The sequence below is a fragment of the Monodon monoceros genome, unplaced genomic scaffold, assembly GCF_005190385.1.
Source record: "Monodon monoceros isolate NGI ecotype Baffin Bay Population unplaced genomic scaffold, NGI_Narwhal_1 Super_Scaffold_16, whole genome shotgun sequence".
In the NCBI taxonomy this organism is placed as follows: Eukaryota; Metazoa; Chordata; class Mammalia; order Artiodactyla; family Monodontidae; genus Monodon; species Monodon monoceros.
In genome coordinates this window covers 66,070,972-66,090,316 of record NW_021703772.1, presented here as the reverse complement: position 1 = coordinate 66,090,316, position 19,345 = coordinate 66,070,972, and the positions used below count along the sequence as shown (strand labels likewise).

The window sequence follows — 19,345 nt, the reverse complement described above, 5'->3', positions numbered from 1 at the left end:
GCAACAAAAACTTAGCCTTGTGTATGAAAACAGACTAGTTCTTTTTCAAAGCAGTAATGAAAGCCACCTTCTCCTTCTTCTTTCTTCTTGCTCTTGACCTCACGGTAGTAAAATGAACCCTGAACTCTGTAGAGACACAAAGTTGAGTTCAATCATTCTGTAAAGGGCACAAATTACTAGGTAGATATATCAGGGAGGTTTCGGATTCCCTAAGGCAGATGTGCTGAGTGAATTTAATCTGTTTTTCCCAGGCTTGAAGAACACAGACTCCTTTTTGATAACTTCATTCTGTGATGTTAGTCAAATCGGGGCCTGGAGACAGGAGATAGCCCACAAGAGCCCATTCTGGGACTCCAATTCAATCATCAGAAGAGAGACGTGAGTGGCTCCTAAGTTTAGGAAAGCCACACTTAAAATATCCTTCATAAGGCTGATCTTGTGGCATTTCAAAGCCTTCCTCTTAAATATATCCCATAGGCTTTTTGATCATTGTTTCTACAGTGCTATTTATAACATGCAAGTGCTAAAACAAGTATAAGCACATGTTTGAATTATAAACCCTAGTGGGTAGGAGGAAGCACTAATCCTAGTGCACTTTGACAGTGTTAGAAATGCCAAGAGCCCAGGTAAAGGGCTTCTGCTCTCTGCAACTATTGTCTTCTTCCAAGCCTTGGAAAAACATCTCTTAACTGTCTTTTGGGGAAAGTGTAATCTGGCTTTTGGTGAAAGGATGGTACGATAGATTCATCCAGAAGGTTGAAGAATTTTTTTTTTTAAATAAATTTATTTTTGGCTGCGTTGGGTCTTTGTTGCTGCGCGCAGGCTTCCTCTAGTTGCGGCAAGCCGGGGCTACTCTTCAGTTCGGTGTGCAGGCTTCTCATTGTGGTGGCTTCTCTTGTTGCGGAGCATGGGCTCTAGGTGTGCGGACTTCATAAGTTGTGGCATGTGGGCTCAGTAGTTGTGGTGCCCAGCCTTATTTGCTCCGTGACATGTGGGATCTTCCTGGACCAGGGCTTAAACCCATGTCCCCTGCATTGGTAGGCAGATTCTTAATCACTGCTCCACCAGGGAAGTCCATGAAGAATTCTTATAATCTAAAAATACAGGTACAAAATCTAAGTAAATTTTTTTAAAAGGAAATTTGTCTAGAGTACTATGAATTGTCTAAAAAATAAGTAATAAAATTATCAGAGGTGTTTATAGTAATTATTTTAAACGAGTACATTAAAATGTTTTTATTTCATTTGTAAATTATGGCCTTGAAAGATAATGTCTTCAGGGCATCATTTGTATGATACTAAGAGTAAATTAGGTTGAAAGTTATCACCCAAAAAGCAGAGTCTCTAGCCTGCTGTAAGGTGGTGACGGATGAGGCTGTCAGATAGGGTAGCAGATTACTGGGCAGATTATTGAATTTTGCTTTTTACAGTGATCTTTTACATTTTGACAAATTCTTCTCTGTTTTGAGATGATTTAAACATACAGTTATGAAGCAGATCAGAGCTTCTAAATCTAAGTTGAAAATTGTCACTGCTGCCAGGAGTACAAGCATTTTGCCGTGAACGTGTACATAAATAAATGGGAGAACTACGTACATGCTTGAAAGCATTTGCTTCCTGGCAATCTCTTCTGGAGAGGTAAAGCAATAAAGAGGAGAGAAAGTTGGGAAAGCTAAATTCTTGCCCAAATGTCCTACTTCTCTTGCTCTGTAATCTTTTGAGTCTGTTTCTTCTGTCTGAGTTTCTCATCACTGGAAGTGGAAGTTCCATACAGGCAGGGATCACCATCTGTTTTTTTCACCAGTATGTCCAATCATTTAGAAAGTGCCTGGCATATAGTAGGCCCTTGGTTTATATTTATCGAATTAGTAAATCCTTGAAATGAGATGTATCATAGCACCTCTCTGTATTTGGCTTGAGAGTTTTATGGGGGAAAAATGAGATAAATGAACTTGAACCCCTTGAAAGAATATTCTTATATAAATCCAAAGTGATGCTGTATTCACTTTTCCTTCATTGCTTATACAGCCTTCCAAATAGAAATCATCTTTGGTCTACAAATAACAAATTTTGGGAGGATGTGGAGAAAAGGGAACCCTTGTACACTTTTGGTGGGAATGTAAATTGGTGCAGCTACTGTGGAAAACAGTATGGAAGTTTCTCAAAAAAAAAAACTAAAAATAGAACTACCATATGAACTGGGTATATATCCAAAAAAACCAAAAACACTAATTCGTAAAGATAAATGCACCCCAATGTTTATAGCAGCTTTATTTATAATAGCCAAGGTATGGAAACATCCTAAGTGTCCATCAACAGATGAATGGATAAAGAAGCTGTGGTATATATATATGATGGAATACTAGTCAGCCATAAAAAAGAACAAAATTTTGCCATTTGCAGCAACATGGATGGACTTGGAGGGCATTATGCTAAGTGAAATAAGTCAGACAGAGAAAGATAAATACCATATGATATCACTTGTATGTGGAATCTAAAAAATACAGCAAATTAGTGAATATAATATAAAAGAAGCAGACTCACAAATATAGAGAACAAACCAGTGGTTGCCAGTGGGGATGGGGGGAGGGACAATAAAAGGATGGGAGAGTGGGAGGTATAAACTATTGAGTGTAAAATGGGTGCAAGGATGTATTGTACAACGCAGGGAATATAGCCAATATTTTGAAATAACTGTAAATGGGAAGAAACATTTAAAAAGTGTATAAAAATAAAACAATTTTTAAAAAGAGATATACAACCCCCCCAAAAAAAAGTCATCTTTGGAGTCTGCAGCAGTTGACATCTACCAGAAGCAATGGGACACCAAATCTCAGCCTTGTTCAGCTCCCTTAGCATGACCTCAGCTCTCTACTGTGAAATGATGGTTAAAAGACTGGGCTCTTGAATAATGAATCCCAGTTTCACCACTAGTTATATGACCTTGGCCATGTTATTTAACCTTTGGTGGATTGGTTTCCTCAAATGGAGACATGGGTAATTTCAACACAAGGAGTTATAAGGATAAGACGAGATAATTCATGTAAAGTTCTCTGCATAGTCCATAAATGTTAGCTCATATATGTATTTTTTTACGTCCAAGGAGTCCATTGTTTCTTTCTGTCTGTTTCATTCATTTCTTTCTTCATGAAAGAAATAACTCAAATTCTGTAAGACTGGGTTACTTCACTACAAAATAAAAAGACTGGGCTAGATGATGTCTAGCATGTCTTCCAACTCCAAAAGGTCAGGATTATAATGTGTAGCTCTCTTTTCCCTCAAATACAGTGTGTATCTCAACCTTCCATGGTGCTGTGTGCATCTTGATTTCCCTGTAACTAGTAATAAAGGTTCTGATATATCTCATGACGTTTTCAATTTTCTCAATGTATACTTGGATTAAAATCCCACTGTCTGTAATGTTATTTATTGGAGTTTTCATCAAATGAAAGCTTGGTTAGATTTAGGTTATAAAAATACCTAAATGGTGCCTTTGAGCCTTTTTTGGTGTACATTTTTACTGCTTTCTGGAATTTTCTAAAATTTAGAAACAGACATGGTTTTCATGCCAGATGCCTTCCATATCAAAATAAGAGCCAAAGCGTTTGTAGTATGTGTCTTTTCTGATTATAGTATGCTACGGCTCACGTGAAAACCATAAAAGTAAAACGTAAAAGGTTAGGGGAAATGAGAAATTAAATTGTGCCACTGATCCACAGATGACCGGCAACTTTCCTAAAAGTTTGCATAGACCACCATTATAGAAGGACTTGAAAGTCTAGTCCGCCACAGCTGGAAGAAAATAGAGGAGAGGAAAGAGAAACCGGTGCCAGCTCTGAGAGACCACATTTTTAGTGTCTCCCAGCCAGACAAGGTTGCCCATAGACTGAAGATCATCGAGTGGCAATTTCTAATTCTTCGCCTCCTCTGAAGACTGCTGCCCTGGCTGTTCACCGAACTGTCTCTTTCCCTTTCAGCTTCCTCCATCCTTAAAAGGGAGAAGCGGCTGAGGACGAAGAATGTGCATTTCAGTTGTGTCACCGTGTACTACTTCACCAGGAGGCAGGGCTTCACGAGCGTGCCCAGCCAAGGCGGCAGCACCCTGGGCATGTCTAGCCGTCACAACAGCGTGCGCCAGTACACCCTGGGCGAATTTGCCAGAGAGCAGGAGAGGCTCCACCGCGAGATGCTGAGAGAACACCTCAGGGAGGAAAAGCTGAATTCTTTAAAGCTAAAGGTAAAAAAACCTTAGACGCTCACTTTTTTTTTTTTTGCCAAACCCCCATCCTTACCTCACTTTGGTTGCATTAACCATTTTCATATTTAGATCCACAGATTAAACTGGGCATTTTCCACAACAGACTGTCTGCTGAGGCTTTTTTAAAGCAAAAACAGTATGGTGGCCTGAAAGCAGTGTGGAAAACTTACCTGACATTGTTTACTTATTCATCCTATGAATATTTCTTTAGATCCTAGACCCTGTGCTTGGGCTGGGACTATGTAGTATGAAACATAGATGTGATTCCTTTTCTCCTGGGACTTACATATCAATAGGAAAGATAAATATTAATCATGTAGACAAAATAAAATCACATCTTCGTGAAGTGCTATGAAAGGGAGTTGCAAGGTGCTATGAAAGTAAGTAACAGGGAATTGATGTGGTCCAGAGGTCAAGGAAGGTTTCCTCAAGGAAGTGATGGTTGAACTGAAATCACACATAGACAGGAAGGGTTGGCGAGAGTGGTTCAGGTGGCAGGGAGAGCTGAAGCTGCCTCATGGCAGGAGGAATCACGGTGAGCACACAGAGCTAGCATGGCTGGAGCAGAGATGAAGAAAGTAGAATAACGTGGTGGGTGGTGGTGGTGGTTGGGCTTTGTAAGTCTGGTTGAGGCATTTTTTTCCTCTTCATCCTGATGCCATCAGAAGTCGTACAGGAGTCTTAAGCATGGGGTTGGGGGTGGCAGGGTAATGTGATTCAGTTCATGCTATGATGTGAGGATAGTTTCGGGGCAGGGGCAGCCATGTTGGGGGCGCTTATGGAGTCAGACCAGGTAAGAGGCTATTACAGTGGTCCAGGAGAGAGATGATGGTAGGTTAGATTAGACTGATGGTAGAGAGAGGAAGAGAGATGGACAGAGGGAGTAATTTAGGAAATAAAATCGACAGTCCTTGTTGATGGGTTGGATTAGGAAGGGAAAGAGGGGGACTGTCAAGAATGACTCCTGAATTTCTGGCTTGCAAAACTAAATGGGTTGTGGGTGATATTACTTTTCTCAATAACGAGGATATGACAAGGAATCCAGGAAGAGAAGCAGGTTCAGGCCGGGGGGGTGGGGTGGGGGCTGTGCCGTGGTGGCTATATAATGAGATCATCTCTATATAATGAGATCATTTTTGGAGATACTGCTTTTGAGAGGCTTTTGAGTTATCAAAGTGATGTCTGGGAGAGGTCCAGGTGGAGATAACTATCGTTGTGCCACCTTAGAGATTAACTGGAGAGAAACACAGCTCAGAAAACCTTTTCCTCAACCGGAGACACTCTTTATGTTTGTATTGAGCCCTCAGCCTGTCAATATGTAGAAAATGCTCTCCCATCATTATCTAATGAAAAAGGAAATCTTTCTTAGGAAATCCAGAGTGCTAAACATAAAGGATCACTGGTTAAACAGCAGAAGCACCATAAGCACATCTGTGTTACCTGTACCTTTAGTTTCCAGTATGAAGTCAGTTGGCAGAGGCGTGATGTGTGTTTCAAAACACCTTGTTTTTATGTATTTTGCAATGTATGCATGTGCTTTGTTCCCAATTTACAAGAAGGCAGTTGCTTAAATGAAGCTAGACACAACCTAGCCTAAAGTGTGCCTTATATTTCCTTTGGTGGTATTTTTGACAGATTTCAATGAAAGTCTCTTAAGATTTTTTGGTAGCAAGACACTGTTACTGTTGTTCTCCATGATTGCTTTGCATGTAGCCTAATTTAATGATAATGCTCAGATTTGCTTCTGAAATCCACCCTCTGCCTTTCTAACCCGCTGCAAACCAACTCTACCCCCTACCCAAAGGGTGAAGTCATTCCCCAGATTCAAATATTGGCAGAACAATAGTGATGGCTGCTATTCATTAAGTGATTTTTATTTGCCAGGCATTTTATAAACATTATTTAACCCTAACAAAACCCCACTGGTAGGTAAATTATGAGACCATGTGTACAGCCGAAGAAGAAGAAGCACAAAGATGTTAAGTAACTGGCTCACTCAATAGAAAACTGGTTTTGTTATCCTGTTCCTTACTATTCTAAAATTAATTGATTATTCCCTATAGGCGTTGGGAAAGACAATCTCTGTACCTATAGGGAGTTGTCCCTTTCTGGGGTTTGGTACTGTGTGCAGTGGTTTTTTAACAGCTGGGGGACTGTAATTCTATCTGAGAGAAGATTTATTGTGGTGACCTTTGAAGCACATTGTACATTCCATGACTATTAGGGGGAGCTACACACCTGCAGGGTCCTTCCTCCATACCAGGCAATGATATATTCTGATACTATAATTTGTATTCAGTTACTTCTACCCTTTTATTTTTAAAAAGCTAAATAAGAAGCAAAAAAGAGGCTTCTATTATTGATTCACTTTTGTCATTGTGCTTAGTTTTGGAAGTTGGGAAGACATTCATCCGAGTGGGTGTCATGTCTTGGTTTGTCATTGATAACCGAAAACATGCAGCTTTCCCTTTTGGTGAAGATATAAACAAAAGGCATTTGGACATTATCACTCCTTCCAAATGAATATCAAGCAAAAAGATAATAGGATTCTAAGGTGATCTGATCTAAGCCTCACTATACTGAAAGTATTCAAAAACTCGGAAACACATGTCACATAAAACGAATGAAAGATCACGGCAATGTGGACTCACTGGCTAAAAAAATCTGAGGGGAATTAATGAAGGAAAACATATATTTTAATTGTGATTCCTCTAGTGTATTAACTTTTATGAGTTTTTAAATATCATTGACTATGCGTGTCTAAGGTTTAACTACCCCAAATCTAACATTAGCTATCCAAAAACATTACCTATCCAAAAATTTCACTCTGATACTTGAAATTTCACTTTTAATGTGACGTTTGTTTTGAAATATACCTCTGGCATAAGCAACGAAATGTGACTAAATTGATTCCATTTTTTGGCTGGAGCAGCAAGAGAGGGTCAGTAGCTGAGAGAGGGGTCCAAAGAGGAAAGGGAGGATTATTAAAGACAAACTTTGCCACTTCGGTTTTGCCTGGAGGTGGCCCTCTGTGGGTGACAGCGAACTGCCCATTGAGTAAGGAAAGAGAAGGCAGCATCTGACAAAAAACATTTTCCAAAGCTCTCAGCATCAAACTTTTTCCTAAGCCCTTGCTAGGAAACTCATTGGACTTGGAACTGGGTAGTTTCCTTCCTACTTACTTCAGAACCAACAGCCCCAGAAGAGTAAGAAGTTTCTCTTTCCATTCTACCTGTGCATCTTTCCAGGGTGTCTCTCTAGGTTCTAAATAGTGAGCGCATTTATACAACAACACCTCCTCCCATGGGGCCTTCATAGTGAAAGGTTAGTAAAAAGAACACAGACACGCATCTTGATGTTTCTTGATGTTTCTTTGGAAACAAAATAAGATAGAAATTTAGCTCTTCATTGTAAAATGTCTTCTTATTTAGTGATTCATCTCTTAATCAAATTATGAGTTAAATATATTAAGAAATAATATATGCAATTTGATTTGTAGAACAAATCCAATTTTATTTTGGGGGTTCAAGTGTGTCTTTTTCGTTGTTGGCATTGGTGTTCCAAACATTGCCTAGAAACAATTAATAGAGAAAGCTTATTGAATAAAGTGCATGTTTCTAGAAGAAATAACTAGCTTTAGATTTCTAAATTACAGAGCACAGTACTTTTTCCCCGTCAAGCCCATTCAGACATGTTGTACTCTTCACAGTAATCAATGCAGTCATCTTAATACTATACTTTTTTCCAAATTAAGTACTTAGATTTCATCATCTGTGCCACATTGTTGAACACTTACATTAGACTTTATTCTCATTTCACATGGGTCTGTAAAATGCATTAGGCGGCTATTTGTATGTTTCAAAAGAGCCTTGGCATTCCAATTGCCTCTGGGGTTATATCTTACTGGATTCTACTACCTTGGTGTAGGAAATGTACCTTAGCTTTCACAGCTTTCACTGGACTCTCTTTCTCAATGTTTTTTCAACATTGATTGTTTTTCCTCTCCTTTCTAAGATCAAGCCTTTCTCTACTCTTGTACCATTTCCAGAGGCTTTCCAAAGTTATACAGTTTTCTCATGTGTTCCTTGACTAATGCTTGGTTGTTTGCTGTCTTTCTTCATAAAAAGAGTTACCAGATGGTGACTCTTCCTTTAAGGAGCAACCTTGAAAATATCTCTATCTAAATCTCCTTCGCTCCAAATCTTAGATTTATGACTGTGTGTTATTCGTTTAGAAATTTACCTGTACGATATTATAATTCTTCCTCTTCACCCCCAGCCCTGCCCCTTGTATCCTCTTAAGAGTCTTGTGATTTAACTAACCTACAGGTAAAGTTCTTAAATACCTAGGAGATAGGAGGGATTAGAGGTTTGTGAGAGGTGGTTGACACCGAATATCTCTAACCTATAGTTTCAAAATTTGGGGATGTGGTTTTAACTATTTCCTTATACCACAGTTCTTATTAGACGGGTCAGAATCTGCTGATCTTGGTAGTCTTAAGCGCCACTTATTCCTACAGAACTTCTTTGTCAGCCTCTGTAGAGATTACTCAGGAGCATACGTAGTACCAGTGCTTCCAGAATGCATCCCTCAGTGGAGGCCTGCTCCAACACTGAATGCAAAACTTTGATTTCCATTTGCCATGTCACATGTACAGCCTATTTTGACAAGAACAGAGAAGACACACCTAACCAAAGTGATGCATCCTGAGAGACTGGGCTTCAGCCCTGAGCAAATGCAATATATTTAAGAATAGGTTCTTTCAAAATATTGCTGGCATTTTCATTTAAATGGAAAACTTAAGCATATGTAATCACATCTCTACATTCTTCCTGTACAGTAAACATTGATCTTCTTTTCTTATTGAGGAGAAATCTGTTGAACTGATTCTCCTGATTAAAATATGGGGTTCATGCAGTGGTGCGCTGTAGCCAGCTTGTAAAAATTCTTCGCTAAAGAGGATTGTCTCATCTCTTCCCCATGGTAGCTCAAAATCACCCACGATGGGAGTATTCACACCGTGCGACTTGCCAAACACAAAACTAACAGCACAATTAGACAAACAAATTCAACAACAAATTAGAAACACCCCTCCCTTTTTTTTTAAGAGACCCAGTTGTTAAATATTTATCAGCACACTCTTGGATTCATTTAGCTTATTAGCTGCCGCTAAAAGAGACAAAGTTTGTCTGAACCAGAAGGGAGGATAAAGGAATGTATGAAAAATTTATATGTCTTATTGTTGATATTATCATCTTTTCTGGTGACTTTTGGGGTGATATGTAAACCAAAGACTCATTGTAAATTCAGGTTGTAGAAATATTTATTAGCTGACAAAACAACCTAACATTTCTGGTTCTTCAAGGACATGATTAATCTGGTTCCAATTTGCCACCTGCAATTAACAACTAATGAGCCAAAGAATTATACTATAAGATTTGACTGAATATCAAAATGATATGAATGTTTTACTTCAGTTTGCCAGAGACCTTAATGACCAGGTTATCTATCCAGCTCGTAGCATGTAACCAGGAATTCCTTTCATCAAATACATATCGTGTGTGTATTTGCATATAAAAATGCAGATTTGTATATCCAGCCTCTTACTATACATCTCTGGCAACCTGAAGCACACTGATTTTTAAATTTTATTGTAGCATAGTTGATTATGGTTACCAAAGAGGAAAAGGGGGGAGGGATAAATTGGGAGGTTGGGATTAACACTACCATATATAAAAGCACGCTGCTTTTTGAGAAAGCCAATTCCATTTTGTAGCTGTAAATTGTTAGAAAGCTCTTCTTTCTGTTGATCAAACTGCTATCATCAAATTATACCTTTTGACCCTAATTCTGGCCTCTAAGGACGTAGAATAAATCTTGTCCCAGTTCTCCAAACTCCAAGTGTTTGAAAGCAGTGTTGATGGACACGCAAATATTTGATAATAGGCTATATGGATGGGCTCCATGTGTCTCTGTCCTATAAGATTAAACATCCCTAGTTCTTTTCACTAATCCTGCTGTTTTTCAGACACTTTATGGCCTTGGTTACCTTCTTCTGGATATAATGCTATTTATTTATGTCCACCTCAAAATATGGTACTTGATCTGGACATTGTACTCCTAGTGAGATTTGTTCAGTATGTTACATTACATTCTCCCAAGTTGTGGATACTCTATCCACAGTATACACTAAAGGTACAGTAGCTTTCTGGACCTTAATCAATTTTTTTGTTCATATTATGCTGGTGGTAAGTAAAACAACAAACAAAAAACAAGCAAGCAAACACACAAAACCCGGGTAAATCAGGTCTGCATCATTACATAAATTAAAACTTTTTAACATCTCCTGGGCAAGAATCCTCTTTAGTGCTAGACATGGTGTACAGGGAAGGATCAATAAAGTTTTGTTTTTTATTTTAATGAACCTAATCTTGTCATCTGAAGATGCGATTAGCCTGCCTTTTAGTTATTCATCCAATATATTATTTTAAAACTATATTTAACAAGACAGGGCCAAGTTCAGGATACCTTCTCAGAGTAGTGACCCTCAAGAGGAAAATGGGGAGACTTTCCTGTCACCACCCCACAGCGACCTCCCTGGAGATTCCTTGCCAGGTGGGTCACTGCTGCCAATAGGATGTGTAGGTGCCACATCCCTCATTGGTGGTGCAAAGGAGCCGAGCATCGCTGTTCTTTGAAACATTTTCAACGTTTCATCTAACTAAAAAATCCATGCATTCAACCATACCCTTATTAATCATCTTGTATTCCATCCTTCCATGTACAGAACATAAGAAATTTTGTCAGAGAATCTCAAGACTAGATCACTGGTTTTCTAATTATGTTCCATGGGGTCAGGGCTCTGGGTGCCTCACTCTTGCTTTTGTCTGTTTTATATGTTAAGATTCTTCATGGGCTTTAATTTGACAAATGGACATTTTCTCCCTAGTGAGCCCAGGCAACAGTCACTGTTCCCTCTTTTCACATGTACAGACCATCTGTTTAAATCATCTTTTCTGGAATTTTGTCTAGAATTAGCACTTTTTATTTTTATTTATTTATTTTTTTTAGTTTTCATTTTTTTTGCGGTACGCGGGCCTCTCACTGTTGTGACCTCTCCCGTTGCGGAGCACAGGCTCCGGACGCGCAGGCTCAGTGGCCATGGCTCACGGGCCCAGCCGCTCCGTGGCATGTGGGATCTTCCCGGACCGGGACACGAACCCGTGACCCCTGCATCGGCAGGCGGACTCTCAACCACTGCGCCACCAGGGAAGCCCTAGAATTAGCACTTTTTAAAATAATAATTCACTTGCATTTTGATTACCTTTTAATTCCTTTCCCTATGACTCTTCACAGATATTTGACTGAGCAGTCATAACTTTAAGCTTTTTCATTGCTCTAAAACATGAATACCCTGGGCCTGGGTATTCTTACGTAAAACAGCTGAGTACTCTTTCACTCTCTCCCACCTCTTGTTTTTACATGAAATCCTTCCTAGCTGTTTTCCCATTTCTTGTTTAAAGGTTTTTCTCCTTGATAGAGACTGTGGAATCAGAATAAGAAGTAAATAATTCTACTTTGTGTCTTTGTACCTCCCCTCCCATTTTATTTGTCAGTCATTTCCTCCTTCCCACTGCTTCTATAACTTGCTCATATATTTTATTGAACTTACCACACTGTATCATATTTGTTACATGGTCATCTCCCCAGCAGACTAGAAGCTGCTTAGCTGGAAGCACTGTTATACACGTGTAAACCCTGATACCTCATACAGCGGCTGGCGGTATAGCACAGTGATTAAGGATGTTCATTCATTCATTCAAAAATATTTATTAATCAATTAGTATGAGGTTGCAGTTAACACAGTGCTGGAGACAGAGTTATGAGCAAAACAGATATGGTCCTTGTTCTCAATGTGTTCACAGTAGAATGAATGAGGGAGGTATACATAAAGCCAATTACCAGCACTAATATATTACTACAAAATTAGGCAGCATGCTATGCGGATTAAACGCAGGCCAGGGTAAAAGAGTTAAAAGTCAGCTGAGGAAATCAAAAGTAACATTATTTCAACAGTGGTAGCTGTCACTTGGACCAGCTTCTTTTGCTGGCATATCTATTAGAAAGAACACCTCCGCAAGCCCACAAAATAAAAACTCAAAGGAAATGCTAACTGGTGAGAATGTCATATCTTCAGCTGGCTTCCTGTCTTCTTTTTTGAGCTCCTGTTCTCTGTATATGAGTCATATATTTTTTTTATTTCTGAATGAGCTAATTATAAGGAAGCTTGTCTGCTCTTTGCCTCCTGCCCTGCAGTGCTGAGATCAGCTCTTAGAGCGTGGCTGCAACCATATCCTTTTCTTCCATACAGGTTTCCTATTACTCTAAGAATTTTCACTCCAAACTGGTCTCGTGAGCCTGGCTCAAGTTTTGGAGTCAAATAGACCTGAGTTTTATTCTCAGTGCAATCACTAATTATCTATGTAACTAGACGTTGGCAAATTATCTTCTCAAGGCTCCAGTTTTCTCCAAATACCGTATTCTAAGGCATATATATGGAATCTAAAAAAAAAAAAAAAAAAGAGAAATGGCACTGAGGAACCTAGTTGCAGGGCAGGAATAAAGCTGTAGACATAGAGAATGGACTTGAGGACACGGGGTGGGAGGGGGAAGCTGGGGCCAAGTGACAGTAGCATTGACATATATACACTACCGAATGTAAAATAGTTAGCTAGTGGGAAGCAGCAACATAGCACAGGGAGATCAGCTCCATGCTTTGCGATGACCTAGGGGTGTGGGATAGGGAGAATGGGAGGGAGGCTCAAAGGGGAGGGGATGTGGGGACATATGTATGCATGTGGCTGATTCACTTTGGTGTACAACAGAAGCTAACACGGTATTGTGAGGCAATTATACTCCAATAAAGATCAATTTTTAAAAAAAGAAAAAAGCACTGTTGCAAAACAAAACCAAAAGCAAAAGCTCCAGTTTTCTCAACTGTAAAAATACTTCCTAAGATTGTTTGCAAATCAGGTGAGATAATTTATATAAAGTATGGAGGGAGCTCAGTACCTGGTTTTCAGTATATGATAGCTTGGCCCACTCATTATACATATCATCATCATTATAATAGGCAGGAATCAGTATTTGTGGAATTGAATTATTCTTTCACATTCTTGTTTCCACTGTCATTGTTACATGTGTTAAGAACTTTGTAATAACCAGGAGATTTTATTACTAAGAACACCTTTTAACCACTGAAGGGAAGTGTTTTTATTTCTGTGGGTTTTATTTTGTTTTGTTTTGTTTTCAGCATTATAGTCCATCCACATTTTCAGTATTGTTTCCCTCTCCATAATCATTTTGCACTAAATTAGTTTCTTCAAGCACTTAATTCATCAAAAAGTTCATCTTGTAGGAATTTACAGTGGAATATATCCACTACATGCTATAGCCAAAAAAAAACACGAAAGATTGAATGCTGAGTTGATAATCCCCTCCCCCCCACTCACTCACTCCCCCGCCTGACCTGGACTTGATTCAGGATAGTCTGAGAATCACTCCGCCGATTCTGACAGTAATGTGTAATGTGTCCCATCCCGCAAATGTATTTAGATGGGCAAAGGTTTTACTCTGTTGCGCTTTGGGAACTGTTTACTCATACGTAACAGTACATATCAGACAGATTTGCAAAAGTAAGATGTTTCAATTCTGTTTAAGAAAAGTTACAGTCCTTTCATTTGTAGAGTTGAGTCTGGACAAGTTTACACAGTGGCTCAAGAACTAAGTCCTATCTTAAGTAGCATCATTGGAACAAAGCAAGTACACACACACACACACACACACACCCCTTAAGATACTTCCAATACAGTATAAATAAATGCACATATATGTGAGATAAATATAAAATAAGATAAGGATCACTAAATCAAATTATGAGTTAAGTCATTACTTTTCACCTGTAAAATGGCTAAGGCAGGGGAAGGGAGATGCTACTTTCTGAAAACCTAATGTTTATTTACTTTTTTGTTTTTTGCTTATGGATCAAGACAGGAAGGGATGCCACAAAAGTTCAGCCAGTCTGGCTAATTTGCAAGCCAATGAATGCATGCTCTGTCCCATCTCAGGCCTTTGAAGCTGTTGTTGCTCAGTGGGGAATACCTTCTGCCTCCACCTGTTCAGCTAACTGCTACTCCACCTTCAGATTCAAGCTTAGGTGTGAAAGTCTACCCTCCTCACCCCATCACCAGCCCCACCTCAAGGTGGCCCTCCTGCATGGTTTCAATGCCTTGTGTTCAAGCTCAGCTAGGAAATCCTTATAAATTGGATTAAAATTACTAGATTCCTCTTCTCTTTACTCTAATCCATTGATTTCAAGACCCATGTCTTGTGCACCAACACACTTAGAGCCTAATGTAAAATAAGCACAAAAGATTACTGAATATATATTCAATATATAAAAAGTATGTCTATATAATTATCAAGACAGTTAAGAACCCAAGCTGTAGAGTTAAATATTTAGGATTCTGATGTGGTACACACCTCACTGCTTATGATCTTGGACAAGTTATTTAGCATTCCTGTGCCTCAGTTTCCCCATCAGTTAAATGGATAGAATGCTAATATCTACTTCATGAGATTTTTGTGATGGTCAATGAGTAAACGCAGGTAAAGTGCTTGCAGCAGTGACACACAGATTCAGAACTGTTACTATTATCGTCTCATGTCTGATTCTCTCACCTTTCTTTCACCTCCAACTCCAATCTCTCTTCTTTTCTCTTTCTCTCTCTCTCTCTCTCACACACACACACATACACACACACACACACACACACAAGCAGGCTTGAAGGTCAGGATCCTTTGGTGGTCTCCTTAAACCACATTTTTGGCAAGCTTTGTTTGAGCTCTTGGAAAGGCAGTGTTCTTTGGGAAAAGAACACTGAGATAGAAATGGTCCAAATCCCAGACTGGCTTCTAAGGAATCTACTTCAAAAGAGAGCATTCCTTTGAATATGCTGGTTACTCTGTATGTATTTATTTTGTAAACAAAATAGCTTGTTAGACACATTGAGGTTTAACTCCACATTACAGTCCCTGTACTGCATTAGGTACCATTGAAAACTTGGAATCTATCTGTTTTACACAGGGAAAAGCATGCTAAAATAGGGGTCAGGGAATTAGGTTCTATAAGCATGTCTTGGAGGGGACACAATTAATCTGAGCCTCAGTAATGCATAAAATAAGGAGGCTGTATTTGATGAACTAACATCTGAAAATTCAATGATTCTATTTTGAGATAGGAAGAAGACATTTATAGGTATCACTCATGTCAAAGAGACAAAATGTACAAAATAAATATTCTTGTGAAGATGGGCCAGTGGGGTAAAGGAGTCAGCAAAAACAGATGAGGAAATCATGGAAGACTCCCTAGAGTTTGTTGTACAAGATCTTGAAAGCATGATGAACATGAGTTGATGGACAGAAATAGAGAGCTCATTGACTTATTTCCCTGTTGCTCTAATATAGAAAAATGCATTTGAAAATAATGTATGTAATACTCTGATTTAAAGGAGCATTTAAACTCAATAGGTTTGGTCTGCGTTTTAAAGGGGCAAATGGGCATATCCTGGAGGAGAGGGCTGGGGAAGGACTTCCAAGGGGACAGCAGAGAATAGTATCTGTCAGTGGTTACGTAACCAAACCAGAAACCGTGAGGACAAAGGGATAAGCCAATTAACCGGGCTGAACTAGAATATTTCCAGTCTTCACTAGAAATGGCAGAGATGATATTGGATAGATGAGGAGAAAACCTTGCCAGATCACTTCAATGATAATGTGAGATTTTTTTGAAAATCTAAATTAGGGCCCTTGTGGGTTCTTGAACAAGAGTAAGAACAGTATGTAGCTAGCTGTGTATCAAGGACTTTTAGATTCTTAATTGAATTTTTATTTAAAAATGAAACTGTTTATTGTAATTTAAGTGTGGGAATAAGAAATGCAAATTTTATTTCTAAGGGCTCTTATATTTGTTTTTTTATGAGTGAAGAATTGTTTTATTGTATTTTTTTAATTTTTATTGAAATATGGTTGATTTACAATGTGTTAGTTTCAGGTATACAGCAAAGTGATTCAGTTTATATATATATATATATATATATATATACACACACATACATATATATGTAACTGAATATGTATATATATCTTCATATATATATGTATATATAGATATATCTTTTTCAGATTCTTTTCCATTATAGGTTATTACAAGATATTGAGTATAGTTCCCTGTGCTATATAGTAGGTCCTTGTTGGTTATCTATTTTGTATATAGTGGTGTGTATATTTTAATCCCAAACTCCTAATTTATCCCTCCCCTCCCCTTTCCCCTTTGGTAATCATAAATTTCCTTTCTGTCTGTGAGTCTGTTTCTCTTTTGTAAATAAGTTCATTTGTATCATTTTTTAGATTCCACATATAAGCAATTTCATATGATGTTTGTCTTTGTCTGACTTCACTTAGTATGATAATCTCTAGGTCTATCCACATTGCTACAAATGGCATTATTTCATCCTTTTTCATGGCTGAGTAATATTTCATCACATATATGTGTATGCATATATGTGTGTGTGTGTGTGTTTATATATATCTTCTTTATCCATTCATCTGTCGATGACACTTAGGTTGCTTCCACATCTTGGCTATTGTGAATAGTGCTTCTGTGAACACTGGGGTGCATGTATCTTTTCGAATTAGAGTTTTCTCCAGATATATGCCCAGGAGTGGGATCATACGGTATTGGAATAAGCATCATCTGTAGTTTATTTGAGATACAGTTGTTTCTTTTTCATTCTTAGATGCCATTTGGTTAGTCATGTTGCCTTAAAAATTGTCATGTTTTTAAATGTTTGCTGAAGTCTTACTTTTTGTTGATTTTTAGATTTCATGTATTATATGACAGCAACCATTATTTTTTAAAAAATCAAACCCTGTTGATATGAAATGAAGTTTTTTGTTGTTTTTGTGATGTTACCAGTTACTGTTAGTGGACATCACAGAAAAATGAAAACAGCTTAACCAATACATTTATAAAGAAATTCCAAGGAAGGAAATAAATTACAGATCACACCAAGAAACAAAACCCAATAAAAGGAAATGCCCAACTTTATAGGAACACAGATTTAAGCTCTGAAATATAAAAAAATACATAAATTAGTAGCTTTTGACAATGCATTTCAGGGACCCTTTGCAATATATTTTAATATACACTTGCTACTGTGTTGTTTCCTCTACCTGAGGGCAAAAATCAGTCTTCTGTTTGTTTTTCAATACATTCAGAGTTGTCCAGGTTGGGATTTTTGGTCAGTAATAAATATTCTTATCTAAATATAGGATTTTTCCTAGGAAGATAAGAAACTGATGTCTGGTGTCACCAGGGTATTTTAACTGTGTAATAACTGAATTGTTATTAAGATCAAAAGGCATAGTAATAATTGCAGTTAATGAAGTTCATGAAAGTGATACATATAAAAGTTAAAGAATCAAAATAGCTTCCCTATCTAGAACTTCCTTGAATAATCTCTGAGTTTCTTCATTTATTCCTGTGCTGCTTCCCAGAATATAGTTCTTGCTTATATTCAGAGGAAATGTCTCTTTCTAAATGTTTTTTTATGAAGAAAATATATTATGTGGTGATATGGCAGTAAGAAGTGAAATACTGACTCAGGGTTTCCCGATGGATGAAATTAATTTAGAAAAGAAATATACACAGAAGCAGAAAAGTTATGGGTATGAGACACAGTCGTCCACAGGTGCTATTATGTGGAAGGTAGTGCTCTGGGCAGTTTCCTATGAACTTCTTCGAGGGAGGAGTTCATTGTTTGGGTTGCCTGTTGGCAAGAGCCTGCCACACTGCCCTCTGCTCCTTGTCTTACTGAGAGCACAGTGACCTGACTAAGTGCGTCACATCAAGCTCTCGTTCATGGAACATTCTGTAGGGAAACCGTGTTTGTAATCCCAACAGCACAGGACAGCAAAACTTTACTTCCTAGTACATAGTTTCTTTGGAGCCCAAAAGACAGGGTTGTTACTTCAAGGACATGTTTGCTTAGTTAGGTGGCAGTAGCTTCCGCTAAGATGCTATCACCTCTGAACAAGGACACATTTATTCCAACATCAAATCTGCCCATCACAAACTGAGTCTAACAATAGCTTTCACTGATGGGCATCTGTAACCTTTGGCCTTTTTCACATCGCGCAGGCTGAAAGCTCCAGCAACTATACCTCCTAACATTAAGAGGTTAAGAGTTCCAATTAACAAGTCTTGTGTCCATTTAAAAGCCTATCATTTTGATGCATTCATTTTCCTTCCTGTAATTTCTCTAAAGAGAAAAGTAAAAGGAAATGATTTGACTCACAGACATTTTCTTCATCCCTATGAATCATTTATTTTGTAACTGGAAGTTTATACCTCTTAATCTCCCACACCTATCCACAAACACTTATGGATTATGGGGACATAATGTTATATAATAGCTTCATTCTTAACAAGCGCAGAAGTAGGGATTTTAGACCCTGTCCATGCTAAGTCTCTTTTTTGCTGCTTTGTATTTCTAGATGACGAAGAATGGCACCGTGGAATCTGAAGAAGCTAGCACTCTTACAGTGGATGACATTTCTGATGATGATATCGATCTAGACAACACCGAGGTAGATGAGTACTTCTTTCTCCAACCCCTGCCAACAAAAAAACGGAGAGCACTGCTGCGGGCCTCTGGGGTGAAAAAGATTGATGTGGAGGAAAAGCATGAGCTACGAGCCATCCGCCTATCTCGAGAGGACTGTGGCTGTGACTGCCGGGTGTTCTGTGATCCAGAAACGTGTACCTGCAGCCTGGCAGGCATTAAGTGTCAGGTAAGGATTGGGATTTCAAGGAATCCGAAGGCATGACATTATACACCAACCCCTAAAGAGGCAGTTGTGTTCCATGTAATGAAGTTTCCCACACGTGGAGGAAAATTCTGGGGTAAGGCAAGACACATGATTCAAGAAGAGAGAAATACTAATTCAATGACATTTAGGGGTATAT

The 19,345-nt window shown here is 38.5% G+C and overlaps 1 protein-coding gene across 1 annotated transcript in view; it reads left to right on the top strand.

The window, feature by feature from the left end:
- The window catches only part of CSRNP3 (cysteine and serine rich nuclear protein 3), a 70,931-nt gene that overhangs the window by 46,836 nt on the left and 4,750 nt on the right, over window positions 1–19,345 (top strand). Inside the window, exons 2-3 of the mRNA XM_029225646.1 lie at window positions 3,977–4,236; window positions 18,874–19,170. Of these exons, the coding sequence (XP_029081479.1) occupies window positions 3,977–4,236; window positions 18,874–19,170 (557 nt within the window). The remainder of the gene's footprint in view (window positions 1–3,976; window positions 4,237–18,873; window positions 19,171–19,345) is intronic.